Here is a 13,484-nt window from a genome sequence, read left to right on the forward strand (position 1 = left end):
GAATATCACAATAGGCCAGGCCCAGCTTCTCGAGCCACGCAGACCGCATCTGAGTGATGCTTTGATCCGAGCGTGAGCTTTTTGATGAGGCTGTGTAACACGACGGCTTTATCTGATTGGAATGTGTGAGGGTGACTGACATGAGCTCCTCTGAGAGTCATTATAACTTTCGCAGCCCAAGCCCGAGCAAATCCACGAGCTTCTTCTTTCACTTACAACGATCAAAACTGGCCACGGCTCGCATGACGCTTTCCTCCTTCAAAAGCTTCTTTTCGACGATCAACGCGTTGCGCGCTTATCTGAGGTGTCGGTACCAAATAGCGCACGGCGTCGATCAGTGGGCGGAAATGGCCGACATGGAGCTCGAGTGAGCCTTGGACGTGTCTTGTGATGTCTCCAGTCAGCACCAGCATGAGCGGAAATCGTGCGCGGTACGCGGAGGGTTCGAGGAGCGCCCGATAGAGCGTTGTCGCTGACCAAATCCAGGTACTTATGCACGGATTACAGCGGCTAAGCCTCTGCACTAGAATGCATAAATCTGCGGAGAAGGCCATGCCCGACTTTTTGCACACCCTTTGTGAACCTTTTTGTACCTCTCCTTTAGGTCTCCGTATTACTACTGGTTCACTAAGCGAGAAACCCACAATAAACTAAGTAGTCACAAGCAGTAGGCATTCTTGCTTGCGTTTGAACTTCTGTCACAGCTCTGTGAATGCATGTCTTCAGCCTCATGCCGTTCTCATTTAATACCTTGCACTCAGCCGCGCGGCTCTGCCATCTTCGCGGCCCGCCATGTCCAAACACCCAAGGTCCAAGACTAGGTGCACCCTCATACTCGCACCCAAGCGCACATCATGCCAACAGCTGCCCGTGACGCCCCATCGGGCTCAAACCCGCTTCGTCAACTTACATATAAGCGCGCCCAGTTTGTCACTTGCCCTGCCTGTCACCATGGAGGCACCACCGTTTTAGCAAAGGAACGCCTCGCCGGATGGCGGTGAGTCCACTGGCTGTTGAATATGAAGCCTCGCCCTATTCATGTTCTGTGCAGACTGACCGCAAGTAGATATGCAGCAGGCACTGGCGTCGCCATCGTCTCCGCGCCTCTCACTTTAGGGACAACGCTATTCTTATTACCGATGCTATTCAAACCTCAATTTGTCAACCACTCCTGTCGTCGCTGCGGTCTCCGCCTCGCCATCGCTACAGGCGGCGTAGGCGAGTGCCAATACACGATACCAGTGGACGTTGACGACGATAATTTCGTCCCGGCGCCCGACGATTGGCGTCCTGATCTCGCCCGGCTGCCTAGTGGTATGCGCGTCGCTAGGTCGCCGTTAGGACCGCGCCCCGAGATATCCGAGCACGAGATGAAAGTCTGTAATAAACGTTTCGTAAATAGCCATGCGCGCACGCGGCTGACGCTCCTTGCCTCCGAATCGTCAGGCCACCCCATTCGTTGCGTGCTGGAGGAAAGTGACCGTGGGGCTGGTCATCAGCCTTCTTCAGGCAGGCAATGCGATGCGGAGGTGCTCTATGAAATCCATGCCAGCGGCGTCGACGCCTTGAGGTCAAACAACGCCCCAGATGCCTGCATCAAGGTCATGATGCGGCCGCCACCGCAGGAAGTTATCGCGGAGGAGTTGCCATCCTATACGAAGGATCCCATAGACGCCGACAAGACGACATCTGCCACACAACAAGAACCAGCAGCCGTGGCATCGATGAGCGCACAAACACCTCAAACCTTCACTGAAGCATGCCGCATCTCCCTTTTTTCAAGTCAAAACCGCAAATACTCATCCGTCATGTACCTCCCGACCCAAGCAAACTCTCACAGCGCACCCAGCCACATGCGCGGCCGTCGTGAAACTATCTATATCAACGCCACCCCGGCCCGCCAACGCTCGCAGTTCTCAGCCGCAATGCCTATTTGGCGATGGCAATCATCCCAGGGCGGCCTTCTCTGGGTATCTCGCCGCTTTCGGGACACCGAAATGACAGGGCTCGAAACGAAACTCTGCCTTGTTGATGATTATGATCGGCTTGTGGCGGTGCTGGATCGCTGGGACGGGCTGCGCTTCTCGTCCCCTGCGGCCGATTTATACGGAGGAGGCGGCCTGGGTCGCAAGAGCGTCCTGACTCTGTACGCGGATCTCGGCGCGCCGCTGCTGGGAGAAGTGCTGGGAAGCCTGTGTGCCCTGGCGGTACAAGTAAAGCGTGTTACAACCGAGATGAAGAAGGAGCAGGATGCGAGCAGGCAGAATGCTTATTGATGTGTTTAAATTTTCGAGAAGCTCTTCATAAAAGTCCCACAGCCATGCTGTCGCCCTGCTGTCGATTGAAGATGGCCAGATGGCCGGATGGCCGAGCGTGACGCTGACACACGCCGCCGCGAGCTTTGCTGTCGATTCCATGTGCGCGAACGACGCCGGCGCTTATGATGATCTTTCTCAACTACGGTCGTCAGAACCGAAGTTAGGACGCCGAGGTGAGCTTGAAAGTCGCCAAACCTAAGTACATTTGTTGTGTGGCCTTTGATGCAGAAGACAACACGTCCAAGATCTATTGAAGGTATTACAGGATTAGACGCAAAGCTAATCGAACCAAATATTCCAAGTACTGTATTAGTCGACCCAAGGATGGGCATCTACTTTCTCCCTAGCTCTACACTCGCGTATGCCATCTCAAATTGTCGGATGCCCACGAGAAATCTACAAGCTCTCGACATTGAATCCATCACAATGAACAACGAAGAGGTAGAGAAGACTCGAGAAATTGTCCAGTTCGGCGACTACCTCAACACCATTGAAACCACTGTGCTTGAGGTCTTTGCTTGAGGTCTTTGCTTGAGGTCTTTGCTTGAGGTCCTTCATTCCGGCCCAATATCTACTTTCGCGCGCTCCCATCGACTCCGGAATATTCTGACAATGGCTTTTCTCGCAGACGTAAAACTTTTCTACGCACGTAATGCACTTTTCTCTCCTTTTTCTGTACTCTCATATGGCTCTTTCACTTTGGGCTTATGGCAACCCACGGCGCGGTATTTTGGGTATCCTGATAGGATTCAGGATCTTGGTCGGCGTTGAAGTATGGCCATTATATGCTAGAATAAAATATCTTATGTCTAGGCCTGAAATAGAAAGTACGTGTCCGTTCGATAATACATGGTCTTTTCTCCTTGCGGCCAAGATCATGGCCTGGATCAGACTGACTTTTGTGGTTGAATGGAGCACCAAGCTGCAGTTCACTGCTCCCAAGATTGAACTCTAGGGTGATTGATCCGAGCTGAATGCTGTCTGCACCAGTGAAGGCAAGACTCTTCAGATCCAATACAAGTGTAGACGCTTGAGCCACTGATTTGTTCACAAGGGGTTTTCGTCACGTACGGCTATTTCAACACGGCTTACATTGAATTCCGGGGTAAGACCAAAGAGTGGAGGCTGGGCGTGGGGTATGGACTGGGGAGGGAGGGCACCTAGCCGCGGCTCAATCTCTGGTTCATCAAATCCCGTCCAAGTCCTTATAATTGACGTCCGCCGGCTCTCACTCTTCTTCTGGACCATCCTTGACGGCCACACGAATTTTACGGACGTCTTGAAGAATAACCCCCAATATGGCCTCGCCACAGCCATCCCAGCTCGATGGCCCTGCCTTTGCGCACATCCCCGCCCCAGTCAAGGCCAAATTGAGGCCATTCGCCATTGACAAGATCCAACGCATCTACCAATGGATGGAAACGGAGATCATCCCCCGCGAACCTGTCATGGACGCCCAGCTGGCCGCCAAACCGTGGGGCATGCCCGCTCTGCTGCGGGAACTGCGTGCTCGTGCCAAGGAGGAGGGTCTCTGGAACCTCTTCCTGCCCAACACCTTTAAAGAAAGCCCAGGATTGACAAACCTCGAATACGGATGCATGTGCGAGCTAATGGGGCGGTGCTACTGGGGCGCCATGGTCTTCAACTGCCACGCCCCGGACACGGGCAACTGCGAGCTCCTGGCCAAGTACTGCAGCGAGGAGCAGAAGGAGAAGTGGCTGAAGCCTTTGCTGGAAGGGACCTGCGGCTCCGGCTACTCCATGACGGAGCCGTCCGTCGCCACTTCGGACGCGACAAACGTGGGCATTCGGATCACGAAAAAGGGCGACGACTATGTGATCAATGGGCGGAAGCTCTACTCCAACTGCCTGTGGAACAAGCATCTCAAGTTCTACATTCTCATGGGCCTGAGCGATCCCGAGAATCCCAACCCCTGGCGGCGCCACTCGATGCTCATTGTCCCGGCGGACAGTCCCGGCCTCACGCAGGTGCGCAACCTGACGGTGCTGGGGTACGACTGGGCACCCGAGGGCCACGGCGAGTACACCTACGACAACGTGGTGATTCCCAAGGAGAACCTGATCCTCGGCGAGGGGCGCGCCTTTGAGATCGCGCAGGGACGACTGGGCGGCGGCCGCATCCACCACACAATGAGACTCCTCGGACAGGCCGAGCGTGCCGTCGAACTCGCCATCATGCGCTGCCGCGACCCACGCTTCAAGCCCCGAGGGAAGCTCATTGGCGATTTTGACTCCAACATTGAGCGTGTCGCGCAGATGCGTCTCGAGCTCGACGCCATGCGTCTTGTTGTCCTCAATGCGGCCGAGACGATTGACCTGTTTGGTCCCAAGGCTGGTCGGAAGGCCATTGCGCAGTGCAAAGTCCTCGTACCCAAGGCTATCCAGGGCATCGTCGACGAATGCATGCAGATATTTGGCGGCCAGGGTGTCACGCAGCACACACCACTGCCTGGCATCTGGGCCTACGCGCGATGGGCTAGGTTGGCTGATGGGCCTGACAGCGCACACAGACACCAGGTGGGTAGGGACGAGCTGAAGAAAGCGGTTGAGATTACGAAGCGGCACCAGGAGTACAATAGGTTGGCCAAGGTGTACGGGGAGAAGCATGGCGAGAAGGTGCACATGATGCCAGAGGATTCCCTATAAAGGCTGGCTCGCGTTGGATCTTGGAGCTGTGCTGCCATAGCATGTATAAATTTCGCTGTCTGCCACTTGATCCGCCTCGCTCTCTATTCATTAGACTCCTCGTATATGATGTGATCTGTGAACGCAAGCGTGAAGACAACTGTCTAAGATGGCCGATGCATTTTCACCATAGAAGCCGTCGTCAGGACCACCTACCCTATTCTCTTTCTGTTCAGCATCTGCAACACTTCCTTTTTCCCAGCTTCCCATGGCGGTCTACGTACCCTAATCTGCAATAGCCGCAGGACATCTGTAGCACACCTTCTTCAAGCTCCCATGATGCAGACGCTTCTACACACGGAACGTACAATTCAAACAGCCACCATTCAGACTTGGCTCCTCTCGATCTCCTTGCTGTCTTGCGCGGAGGACACTGAATCCCGTGCAGCCAGGTCAAGAGTGGCGAACTGGCCCCGGAGTCGGACTCTACCCCACAATCTCCAATAAAGGGGGTGTCGTTTCCCGGGAGCCTACCGAGTCATGCGTGCCCTGCAGACGAGCACAGTTGACTCAAGCTATGACCCGAGGGGAAGCGCGTTTGGATACCCGTCTCCGCATTGGATGTCGCAATTGCGCACAGGTCTTTTGATGGTGGGTTGCCAGCGGTCTCACGGAATGGGGACATCATTGTGCGGGGGCTCCATTGCTAAACTCTATATACTATATGTGAACATCACATTCAGGGTCTTCCTGTGCTCTCATTGAACCATACACCTGTGCTCTGCCTCCTCTCATCGCCCCCGTCCCTCCTCACTCAGAGTCATCATGTCTTTCCCTTGGAGCACAAAGAACCTGCCCAAGCAGCTCTTCATCAACAACGAGTACGTCGACTCCAAGAACAGCAAGAAGCTCGAATGCTTCAACCCCAAGGACAACTCTGTCATTGCGAGCGATGTCTCCCTAGGAGGCGAGGCCGACGTTGACGCGGCCGTGGCACATGGCCAAAAGGCCTTTCAGTCCTGGCGCAAGACCACGGCCAAGGAGCGCCGCGACTGCCTCAACAAGCTGGCCGACCTCATCGACGCCAACGCCGAGACCCTCGCGCAACTGACGAGGCTCAGCCTTGGTGCGCCGTGGGCGAGCTTTGGGAGCTTCGAGATTGCTCTGGCGGCTGAGGCGTTCCGGTACTTTGCCGGCTGGACCGACAAGTTTGCGGGCGAAACGTATCCCCAGGAAGATGGCTTCCTCAAGATCATCCGGAACGAGCCGCTGGGTGTCTGCGCGGGTATCATCCCCTGGAACGGACCCCTTGGCAACGTCGGAATGAAGGCTGGCCCCGCCCTGGCCACAGGAAACACCTTTATCCTCAAGCCGTCGGAGAAGACACCGTTCAGCGCACTTGCACTGGGTACGTTGATCAAGGAGGCCGGCTTCCCCCCCGGTGTCTTCCAGATTGTCACCGGTGAGGGCAGCACGGGCGCCTTGCTCGCTTCGCACATGAAGGTGCAGAAGGTCAGCTTCACCGGCTCGACCGCCACTGGCCGCCGGATCCAGGAGATGGCCGCCAAGAGCAACCTCAAGCGTGTCACTCTCGAGTTGGGCGGCAAGAGCCCCGCTGTCGTCTTTGACGACGCTGATCTCGAGAACGCGATTGCCTGGTGCGCCAATGCCATCACCACCAACACCGGCCAGGTGTGCTTTGCCGCCAGCCGCGTCTACGTCCAGGAGGGCATCTACGACAAGTTCGTCCAGGGGTACAAGGCTGCCATGGAGGAAAAGGGCAAGGCCGCTGGCGACCCTGACGCCAAGGAAACTCTGCTCGGCCCTTTGGTCGACAAGTCCCAGTATGACCGTGTCCTCGGGTTCATTGAGCGCGGCAAGAAGCAGGGCAAGCTTCTCACCGGAGGTGGCCGCATCGGCGAGGACGGGTTCTATGTCCAGCCCACCGTCTTTGAGGGCACGGCGGACGATGCCGAGATTACGCGCGAGGAGATTTTTGGCCCCGTGTCGGTCCTCAACAAGTTCAAGACGGAGGAGGAGATTATCGCCAAATCCAACGACACACACTACGGCCTCATGGCGGGGGTCTTTACGCAGGACATTAACCGCGCACTGCGGTTTGCCAGCGACGTGGATGCCGGCATGGTGGGTATCAACGCCATCAGCATGGCGTTCTTGACCGCCCCCTTTGGCGGCACAAAGACAAGTGGCGTTGGGCGGGAGAATGCCATTGATGCGTTGAGGATGTATACGGACAAGAAGACCATCTTCATCAACATGGCCAAGCTATAAGTGTAGAATGTAGAGTAGCTATTACTATCTTGAAGAATGATGAAGTAAATTCAGCACCATCACCAACCACTATTTGCTGGCTACGATGTGAAAACTATGGATTGTGTTGTCAAAGGATATGCACAAATAAGAGACCCCTGACACACTGAATTTAGTCCTGACACTAGAATAAGGTCTACAGCCTCGACAATCTCCCTGCTGCCAGTCTAGCTGCTCCGTCGACTGAGATATCGACACCATTACTGCGCAATCAGTTAGCAACCTCTGAAGAGCTCGAGTCTGGCGAACATACACGTAGGCAGCTGCTCTGGAGCACAGAAACACGGCGACGCCAGCAATGTCTTCCGGCGCACCTAGCCGCCTGAGCGGATTATCATTGCTCAGAGACTCCTCGCCGCCCAGATTGCTGATGAGACCCTGCGCTAACTTTGACGGGAAGAAGCCTGGTGCAATGATGTTGCTGGTGATTTGTTTGGGCCCTAGTTCCACAGCCAGGTTCCGAGCGAGGTGCTGGCTTGTCAGCACGCACAGAAACCAGACCAGTACAGTACAGTACATTACAGCACAGTACAGGGAGAACTCACGTTTACAGCTGCTTTCGAAGTGCTGTACATGATTGTGCCGTGCTCGCCCACATGAGGCACGTTGACGCCGGCTGTGGAGGAGATGACGAGCACACGGGAGGGATCGTCTTTGGTGGCGGCCCTCTCAAGAAGGGGTAGTGATCTAGCGCGGTCAGCCTCTTGGGACATTATTACTTGGGGAAGGCTCACTTTTGCACGAGCTCAAAGACTCCCCTGACGTTCAGGTCCAGAATCTTGACGGAGCTGCTGGGGGGCGCGTCTTCAAATCTCGAGCCCCAGGCGGCGCCGGCGTTACACACCACAATGTCCAGACCCTTGCTACCCACGAGGCCGTCGACCTCGCTCACCAGGCGAACAATGTCTTTTGAATCGGCCACGTTTGCCGCAATGCCCGCGGCTCGTCCCTTGATCCCGGGGAGTGCATTGAGCTTGGCGACAGCCTGGTCGATGCCTTGTTCGCCCGCAGTCTTGCGTGCTGTGACGATGACCAGAGAGGCGCCTGCGAGGAGGAACGCGGACGCCATGTGAAGACCCAAGCCGCGCGAGCCACCCGTGACGAGGGCGGTTTTGCCGTCGAGGCTGAAGATGGTGTTGAAGTCCCGGAGTTGTGACATTTTGCGCTGCTTTCACGTTCTCCCACGGCTCTGCGAAACGGAATTGAGCACGGATGCAAAGACAACAAGCAAGCAAGCACAAATTCCTGCTGACTATGGTAGAAGAGGAAGCAGGGACAGACCGTCTCGATAATACCGAACCCCCGGCTTTACCTTGTGGGGAAGAGGGAAGCACAAGCCGGGATTCAAGTTAACTGGGGACCCAGATCCCGATCCCGATCCCGATCCCGCCGTGGACTCATTCGTATAGCCACGGCCCGCAGCGGCATCATCATTTCTCCAACTACCTTCATCCTTCTTCCTGGCACATTCCCTACACACCAATAGGCTGATGGCGCGGAAGCAATTCGCCCTTGAGGCTACTACCCCTCTCAGAGCCTCGGGCTCAACAGCCGACAGTCATGGGCCAACACCCATGGCACGTCGCCAATGCCTTTTCATGCCTTTCCCCGTAGGTCAAAGGGACCTTGAATGCACCATTGATCGCAACAAGTTTTTCTGGCAAGCGAGGAGTCGGTCAGTCATTCAGTCAGTCAGTCAGTCAGTCAGTCAGTCACAATGGTCTTCAAATCACCGTACCCAGACGTGGACATCCCAAAGTCCAACATCCTCACGTACCTCTTCGGCCCGCCAGCCTCGGCCGCCCCATCACGCGATCCCCTGTGGTACGATGCGCGCGACCCTGGCAGAAGCCTGTCTCCCTACCACTTGCTGCAATGGGTGCGTCGACTGGGCTTCGGTCTAGGTCGCCTGGGGTTGGGGAAGGAGGACGTGGTCATGATCTGCACGCCCAACCAGATCCATGTGCCCGTGGCGTATCTCGGCATTGTGGGCGCCGGATGCATCTTCAGCGGCGCGAATCCCGCGTACACTGAGCAGGGTGAGTTTCAAGGTGCTATTGTGTGCTGAGGCTTGTAGGCTGACGCGGCGACAGAGCTCGTTCACCAGATCACAAACACGACAGCCAAGCTATTGCTCGTGCACCCCAAGATGCTCCCCCTCATCCTCCCCGCCGCGCGGAAAGCAGGTGTCCCCAAAGACCGCATCTTTCAATTCTCCGAGACAGCCAACGAGCCCTTCCAAGGGGTTCTCGACTGGCGCGAGATGATTGGCACCCCTGAGCAGGGAGACGCCTGGAACTGGCCCGATCTTCCACCGCAAGAGGCCATGAGCACGGTGGCCACGATCAACTACTCCTCAGGGACCACCGGTCTGCCCAAGGGCGTCTGTGTCTCCCATTACAACCTGATTGCCAATGTCGAGCAGACCGTCTTCATGCGATACGCTCACAAGCCCTACTCGTTTGCTGATCGGCCCCTCGAACGTTGGATTGGCTTCTTGCCGCTCTACCACGCGTACGGTCAGCTGTACACCATCCTCATGGCGATCAAGCTCCAGGTGCCCGTCTACATCATGACCGAGTTCAGATATGAAGAGTTTCTAGAAGCCATTGGGCGTTACAAGATTACCAGCCTCCAGATTGCCCCGCCCATCCTCGTCATGCTCAGCAAGAGGCCAGAGACAGCCCGGTACGACCTGCGAAGTGTCAAGGACATTCTGTGCGGCGCGGCTCCTCTGTCGCGGGAGCTGCAGAACGAGTGCCAGCGCCGCTTCAACGTGCAGATCAACCAGGGCTGGGGCATGACAGAGGTGACTTGCGGCGCCATCCACGTGCCTGGCGGTATCAAGGACGACTCGGGGTCCGTGGGGCAGCTGGACCCCAACTGTGAGTGTCGCCTCGTCGATGAGGACGGCAACGACGTGGCCGGCGGGCAGCCGGGCGAGATGTGGGTTCGCGGTCCCAACATCTGCCTCCGCTACTGGCGAAACGAGGCGGCGACGAGAGACAGCCTCGACAGCGAGGGGTGGCTCAAGACGGGGGACGTTGCTGTCTGCGATGACAAGGGGTTCTTCTGGATCGTCGACCGCAAGAAGGAGCTGATCAAGGTCAATGCGCTGCAGGTCGCGCCCGCGGAGCTGGAGGCCGCCCTGCTGGAGAACGATCACATTGCGGACGCGGCCGTGGTCGGCATCACGCTGTGAGTTTGTCCTTTTGTCGATGACTCCAGCACATTTCAATCTAACGGATCGAGCAGAAACAACAACGAATGGCCACGAGCCTACGTCGTGATCCAGGAGTCTTCCAGGGGCCATGTCTCGCCCAAGGACGTCCAGGACTGGATGGCCAAGCGCGTCGCCAAGCACAAGCGTCTGGTGGGTGGCGTCGTCTTTATCGACGAAGTGCCCAAGCTGGCGAGTGGCAAGATTCAGAGGAAGACGATGCGCGAATGGGCCAAGAGGGATGCCGCCAGCATGCAGGACGTTCGCGCGAGATTATAGTTGGGAACATCTAGACTAGTACAAGGTTCCATGTAGACAGCATCTGACGAGAATATCAGTTATGAATCGAAACCATCCAATGTTAGAGGCAATCCACGTAGCTCTCTGCCTGAATATCCATGTGCATGCCTAACATCTGGAGTAGAATCTAAAGTACCTAGCTAGACGCAACACGGGCAAAGCGAGCGAGCAGGCGTCCAGTCTCGTGTCATGCGTTGACCTGGGGAGCCTCAGGTCTGACTCGACACGGCGCACCTTTCTCCCCAGGTTCCCCAACAAGAGATCTGGGCCTCACAACCTATCATGATGCCCGCCCCCCCCCCCCCCCCAACTGACCACTGTCTGCGGCGGCACCATTCGTTGACCAGACATGATCCACGGGCCCACCCCCGCGGTAGTCGTTACCCGCATCTTCTCCGTGCGACAACTCCTCCCTCGGACCCTCGCCCACTTACCCCGTATTTCGGTCTCGGTCCCTTGGATTGCGGCCCCCGCGTCCGTGCCTATCGAAATCCCACAGCAGTTTGGCGCTACTGTGCTCAGTACGATGCCATAGCAGTTCCCCAGGGAAGAAATCGTCCTTGTCGAGTCATGAAAGACAAGATTCGGCTCAGCGGGAGACTCATGTTACATGTAGCACCAGCTGCAGCAAATATGGGGCGAACAGAATCATGTCACCACGCATGCATGCTATGCTAGCTGGTCATTTCTTAAAAGGCAGGCATGCTCTTTGCTCATTCCTCGTGTTTCCCAGTGGGCATTCTCTCAACCTTCCCGCCACCTCTCCCTACCTCCCTACATCACAGAGCGTCCTGGTCATACCCACACACAAGTCACTTCCCTCCCACAATGGCCGACTTCCTGGCGCCCCAGACCACAGCCCCGGGCAGCGTCGACGCCTCCCGTCGCCTGCAGGGCCCCATCCACTCGGAACGACACGTCCGCATCATCACGGTCGGTGCCGGCGCCTCGGGGCTGCTCATGGCGTACAAGCTCCAGAAGCACTTCAGCAACTACTCCCTCCGCGTCTACGAGAAGAACCCAGAGGTCGCGGGCACGTGGTACGAGAACAAGTACCCCGGCTGTGCGTGTGACGTGCCCAGCCACAACTACACATGGTCCTTTGAGCCCAAGCTCGACTGGTCCGCCGTCTACCCGCCCGCCAAGGAGATCTTTGCCTACTTTGACGGCTTCGCCGACAAGTACGGCCTCAAGCAGTACATCAAGACGGAGCACCAGGTGATAGGCTCGTACTGGAACAACCAGCGGGGTGGCTACGACGTCAAGGTCAAGGACCTCAAGACGGGCACCGTGGTCCACGACCACTGCGACATCCTCATCAACGCCAGTGGCATCCTCAACAACTGGAAATGGCCTGCCATCCCGGGCCTCGAGAACTACAAGGGCAAGCTGCTCCACACCGCCAACTGGGACGACTCCGTGTCTCTCGAGGGCAAGCACGTCGGTCTGATTGGCAATGGGTCCTCCGGGATCCAGGTCCTCCCCGCCATCAGGGACAAGTGCGCCAAGGTCACCACATTCATCCGCGAGCCGACGTGGGTGTCCCCCGTGCAGGGACTCGAGCAGCACCGCTTCTCCTCTGACGAAGTCGAAACCTTTGCCCACAAGCCCGGTGCCTTGCTGCAGTACCGGAAGGAGATTGAGTCCGGCCTCAACGGCCAGTTTGGCATCTTCCTCCGCAACAACAAGGTCAACGAGGACACACACAAGTACATGCTCTCCCAGATGAAGGAGAAGCTCGGCGATGCCTACCTGGAGGACAAGCTGATTCCCGACTGGAGCGTCGGCTGCCGGCGTCTCACCCCAGGCGTCGACTATCTCGAGTCCCTCACCAAGCCCAACGTCAAGGTGGTCTATGGCGAGATCAACTCCGTGTCCGAGAGGGGGTGCGTCTGCGACGACGGCAACGAGTACCCCGTCGACGTGCTCATCTGCGCCACGGGCTTCGACACGACGTTCAAGCCTCGCTTCCCGGTGGTCAACCCTGCTGGCGAGAACCTGCAGGACAGGTGGGCGGCCGATCCCGAGTCCTACCTGGGCCTGGCCGCCGCCGACATGCCCAACTACCTCATCTTCCTCGGGCCCAACTGCCCCATCGGCAACGGGCCTGTCCTTTGCACCATCGAGTCGCAGGCGGACTACATGTGCAAGCTCATCGACCGGTACCAGACGAGCAACGTGGCCACCTTTGCCCCCAAGGCGGACGCCGTCCGCGACTTTGTCGCCTACAAGGACTGGTTCATGAAGGGGACCGTCTGGGCGGACAGCTGCCGCTCCTGGTATAAGAACGGCCCGGACGGGCCCATCACCGCCCTTTGGCCCGGATCGGCGATGCACTACATTGAGGCCATGCGCGACGTGCGCTTCGACGACTTTGAGTTCCAGTACGCCGGCAACCGGTTCTGCTTCCTCGGCAACGGGTACTCGCAGACCGAGCTGGACCAGACGGCCGACTGGGCCTTTTACATTCGAGAGTACGACGACGACCCGCCCCTCACGACGGGCGGGCGGCGCAAGCTGATGAGCAAGAGTGGCAGCGTCGTTGACCGGCAAACTGTGAGTTTCAGCGGCATGCCGAGCGAGGCGGAGAAGAAGCAGGAGCAGCAGCAGCAGCTTTCGAGGGAATCGCGTCTATAAACGTCAAATTTGTCTCTTGTCGATACCAAAGTA

General features: G+C 57.2%; 6 protein-coding genes across 6 annotated transcripts; 5 read left to right on the plus strand and 1 right to left on the minus strand.

The window, feature by feature from the left end:
• Positions 1–1,139: 1,139 nt before the first annotated feature.
• J7T54_004042 (uncharacterized protein) lies at positions 1,140–2,276 on the plus strand (the record flags this gene model as incomplete). Its single annotated transcript, XM_051506559.1, has 1 exon — positions 1,140–2,276. One exon carries the CDS (start codon positions 1,140–1,142, stop codon positions 2,274–2,276), a length of 1,137 nt encoding a protein of 378 aa, XP_051362125.1.
• A 1,340-nt stretch (positions 2,277–3,616) lies between these two features.
• On the plus strand, positions 3,617–4,984 carry J7T54_004043 (Acyl-CoA dehydrogenase family member-like protein; the record flags this gene model as incomplete). Its single annotated transcript, XM_051506560.1, has 1 exon — positions 3,617–4,984. One exon carries the CDS (start codon positions 3,617–3,619, stop codon positions 4,982–4,984), a length of 1,368 nt encoding a protein of 455 aa, XP_051362126.1.
• An 804-nt stretch (positions 4,985–5,788) lies between these two features.
• Positions 5,789–7,255, plus strand: J7T54_004044 (Aldehyde dehydrogenase X-like protein; the record flags this gene model as incomplete). The annotated part of the gene is made up of 1 exon (XM_051506562.1): positions 5,789–7,255. One exon carries the CDS (start codon positions 5,789–5,791, stop codon positions 7,253–7,255), a length of 1,467 nt encoding a protein of 488 aa, XP_051362127.1.
• A 175-nt stretch (positions 7,256–7,430) lies between these two features.
• On the minus strand, positions 7,431–8,453 carry J7T54_004045 (uncharacterized protein; the record flags this gene model as incomplete). The annotated part of the gene is made up of 4 exons (XM_051506563.1): positions 7,431–7,497; positions 7,548–7,765; positions 7,840–7,981; positions 8,029–8,453. 4 exons carry the CDS (start codon positions 8,451–8,453, stop codon positions 7,431–7,433), a joined length of 852 nt encoding a protein of 283 aa, XP_051362128.1.
• Positions 8,454–9,011: 558 nt separating this feature from the next.
• J7T54_004046 (4-coumarate--CoA ligase-like protein) lies at positions 9,012–10,793 on the plus strand (the record flags this gene model as incomplete). The annotated part of the gene is made up of 3 exons (XM_051506564.1): positions 9,012–9,333; positions 9,388–10,492; positions 10,550–10,793. 3 exons carry the CDS (start codon positions 9,012–9,014, stop codon positions 10,791–10,793), a joined length of 1,671 nt encoding a protein of 556 aa, XP_051362129.1.
• Positions 10,794–11,642: 849 nt separating this feature from the next.
• On the plus strand, positions 11,643–13,451 carry J7T54_004047 (putative sterigmatocystin biosynthesis monooxygenase-like protein; the record flags this gene model as incomplete). The annotated part of the gene is made up of 1 exon (XM_051506565.1): positions 11,643–13,451. The coding sequence occupies one exon, from the start codon at positions 11,643–11,645 to the stop codon at positions 13,449–13,451; it is 1,809 nt and encodes a 602-aa protein (XP_051362130.1).
• Positions 13,452–13,484: the final 33 nt, after the last annotated feature.

Source organism: Emericellopsis cladophorae (assembly GCF_022114955.1).
Source record: "Emericellopsis cladophorae strain MUM 19.33 chromosome Unknown NODE_23_length_310842_cov_116_589050, whole genome shotgun sequence".
Taxonomy (NCBI): domain Eukaryota; kingdom Fungi; phylum Ascomycota; class Sordariomycetes; order Hypocreales; family Bionectriaceae; genus Emericellopsis; species Emericellopsis cladophorae.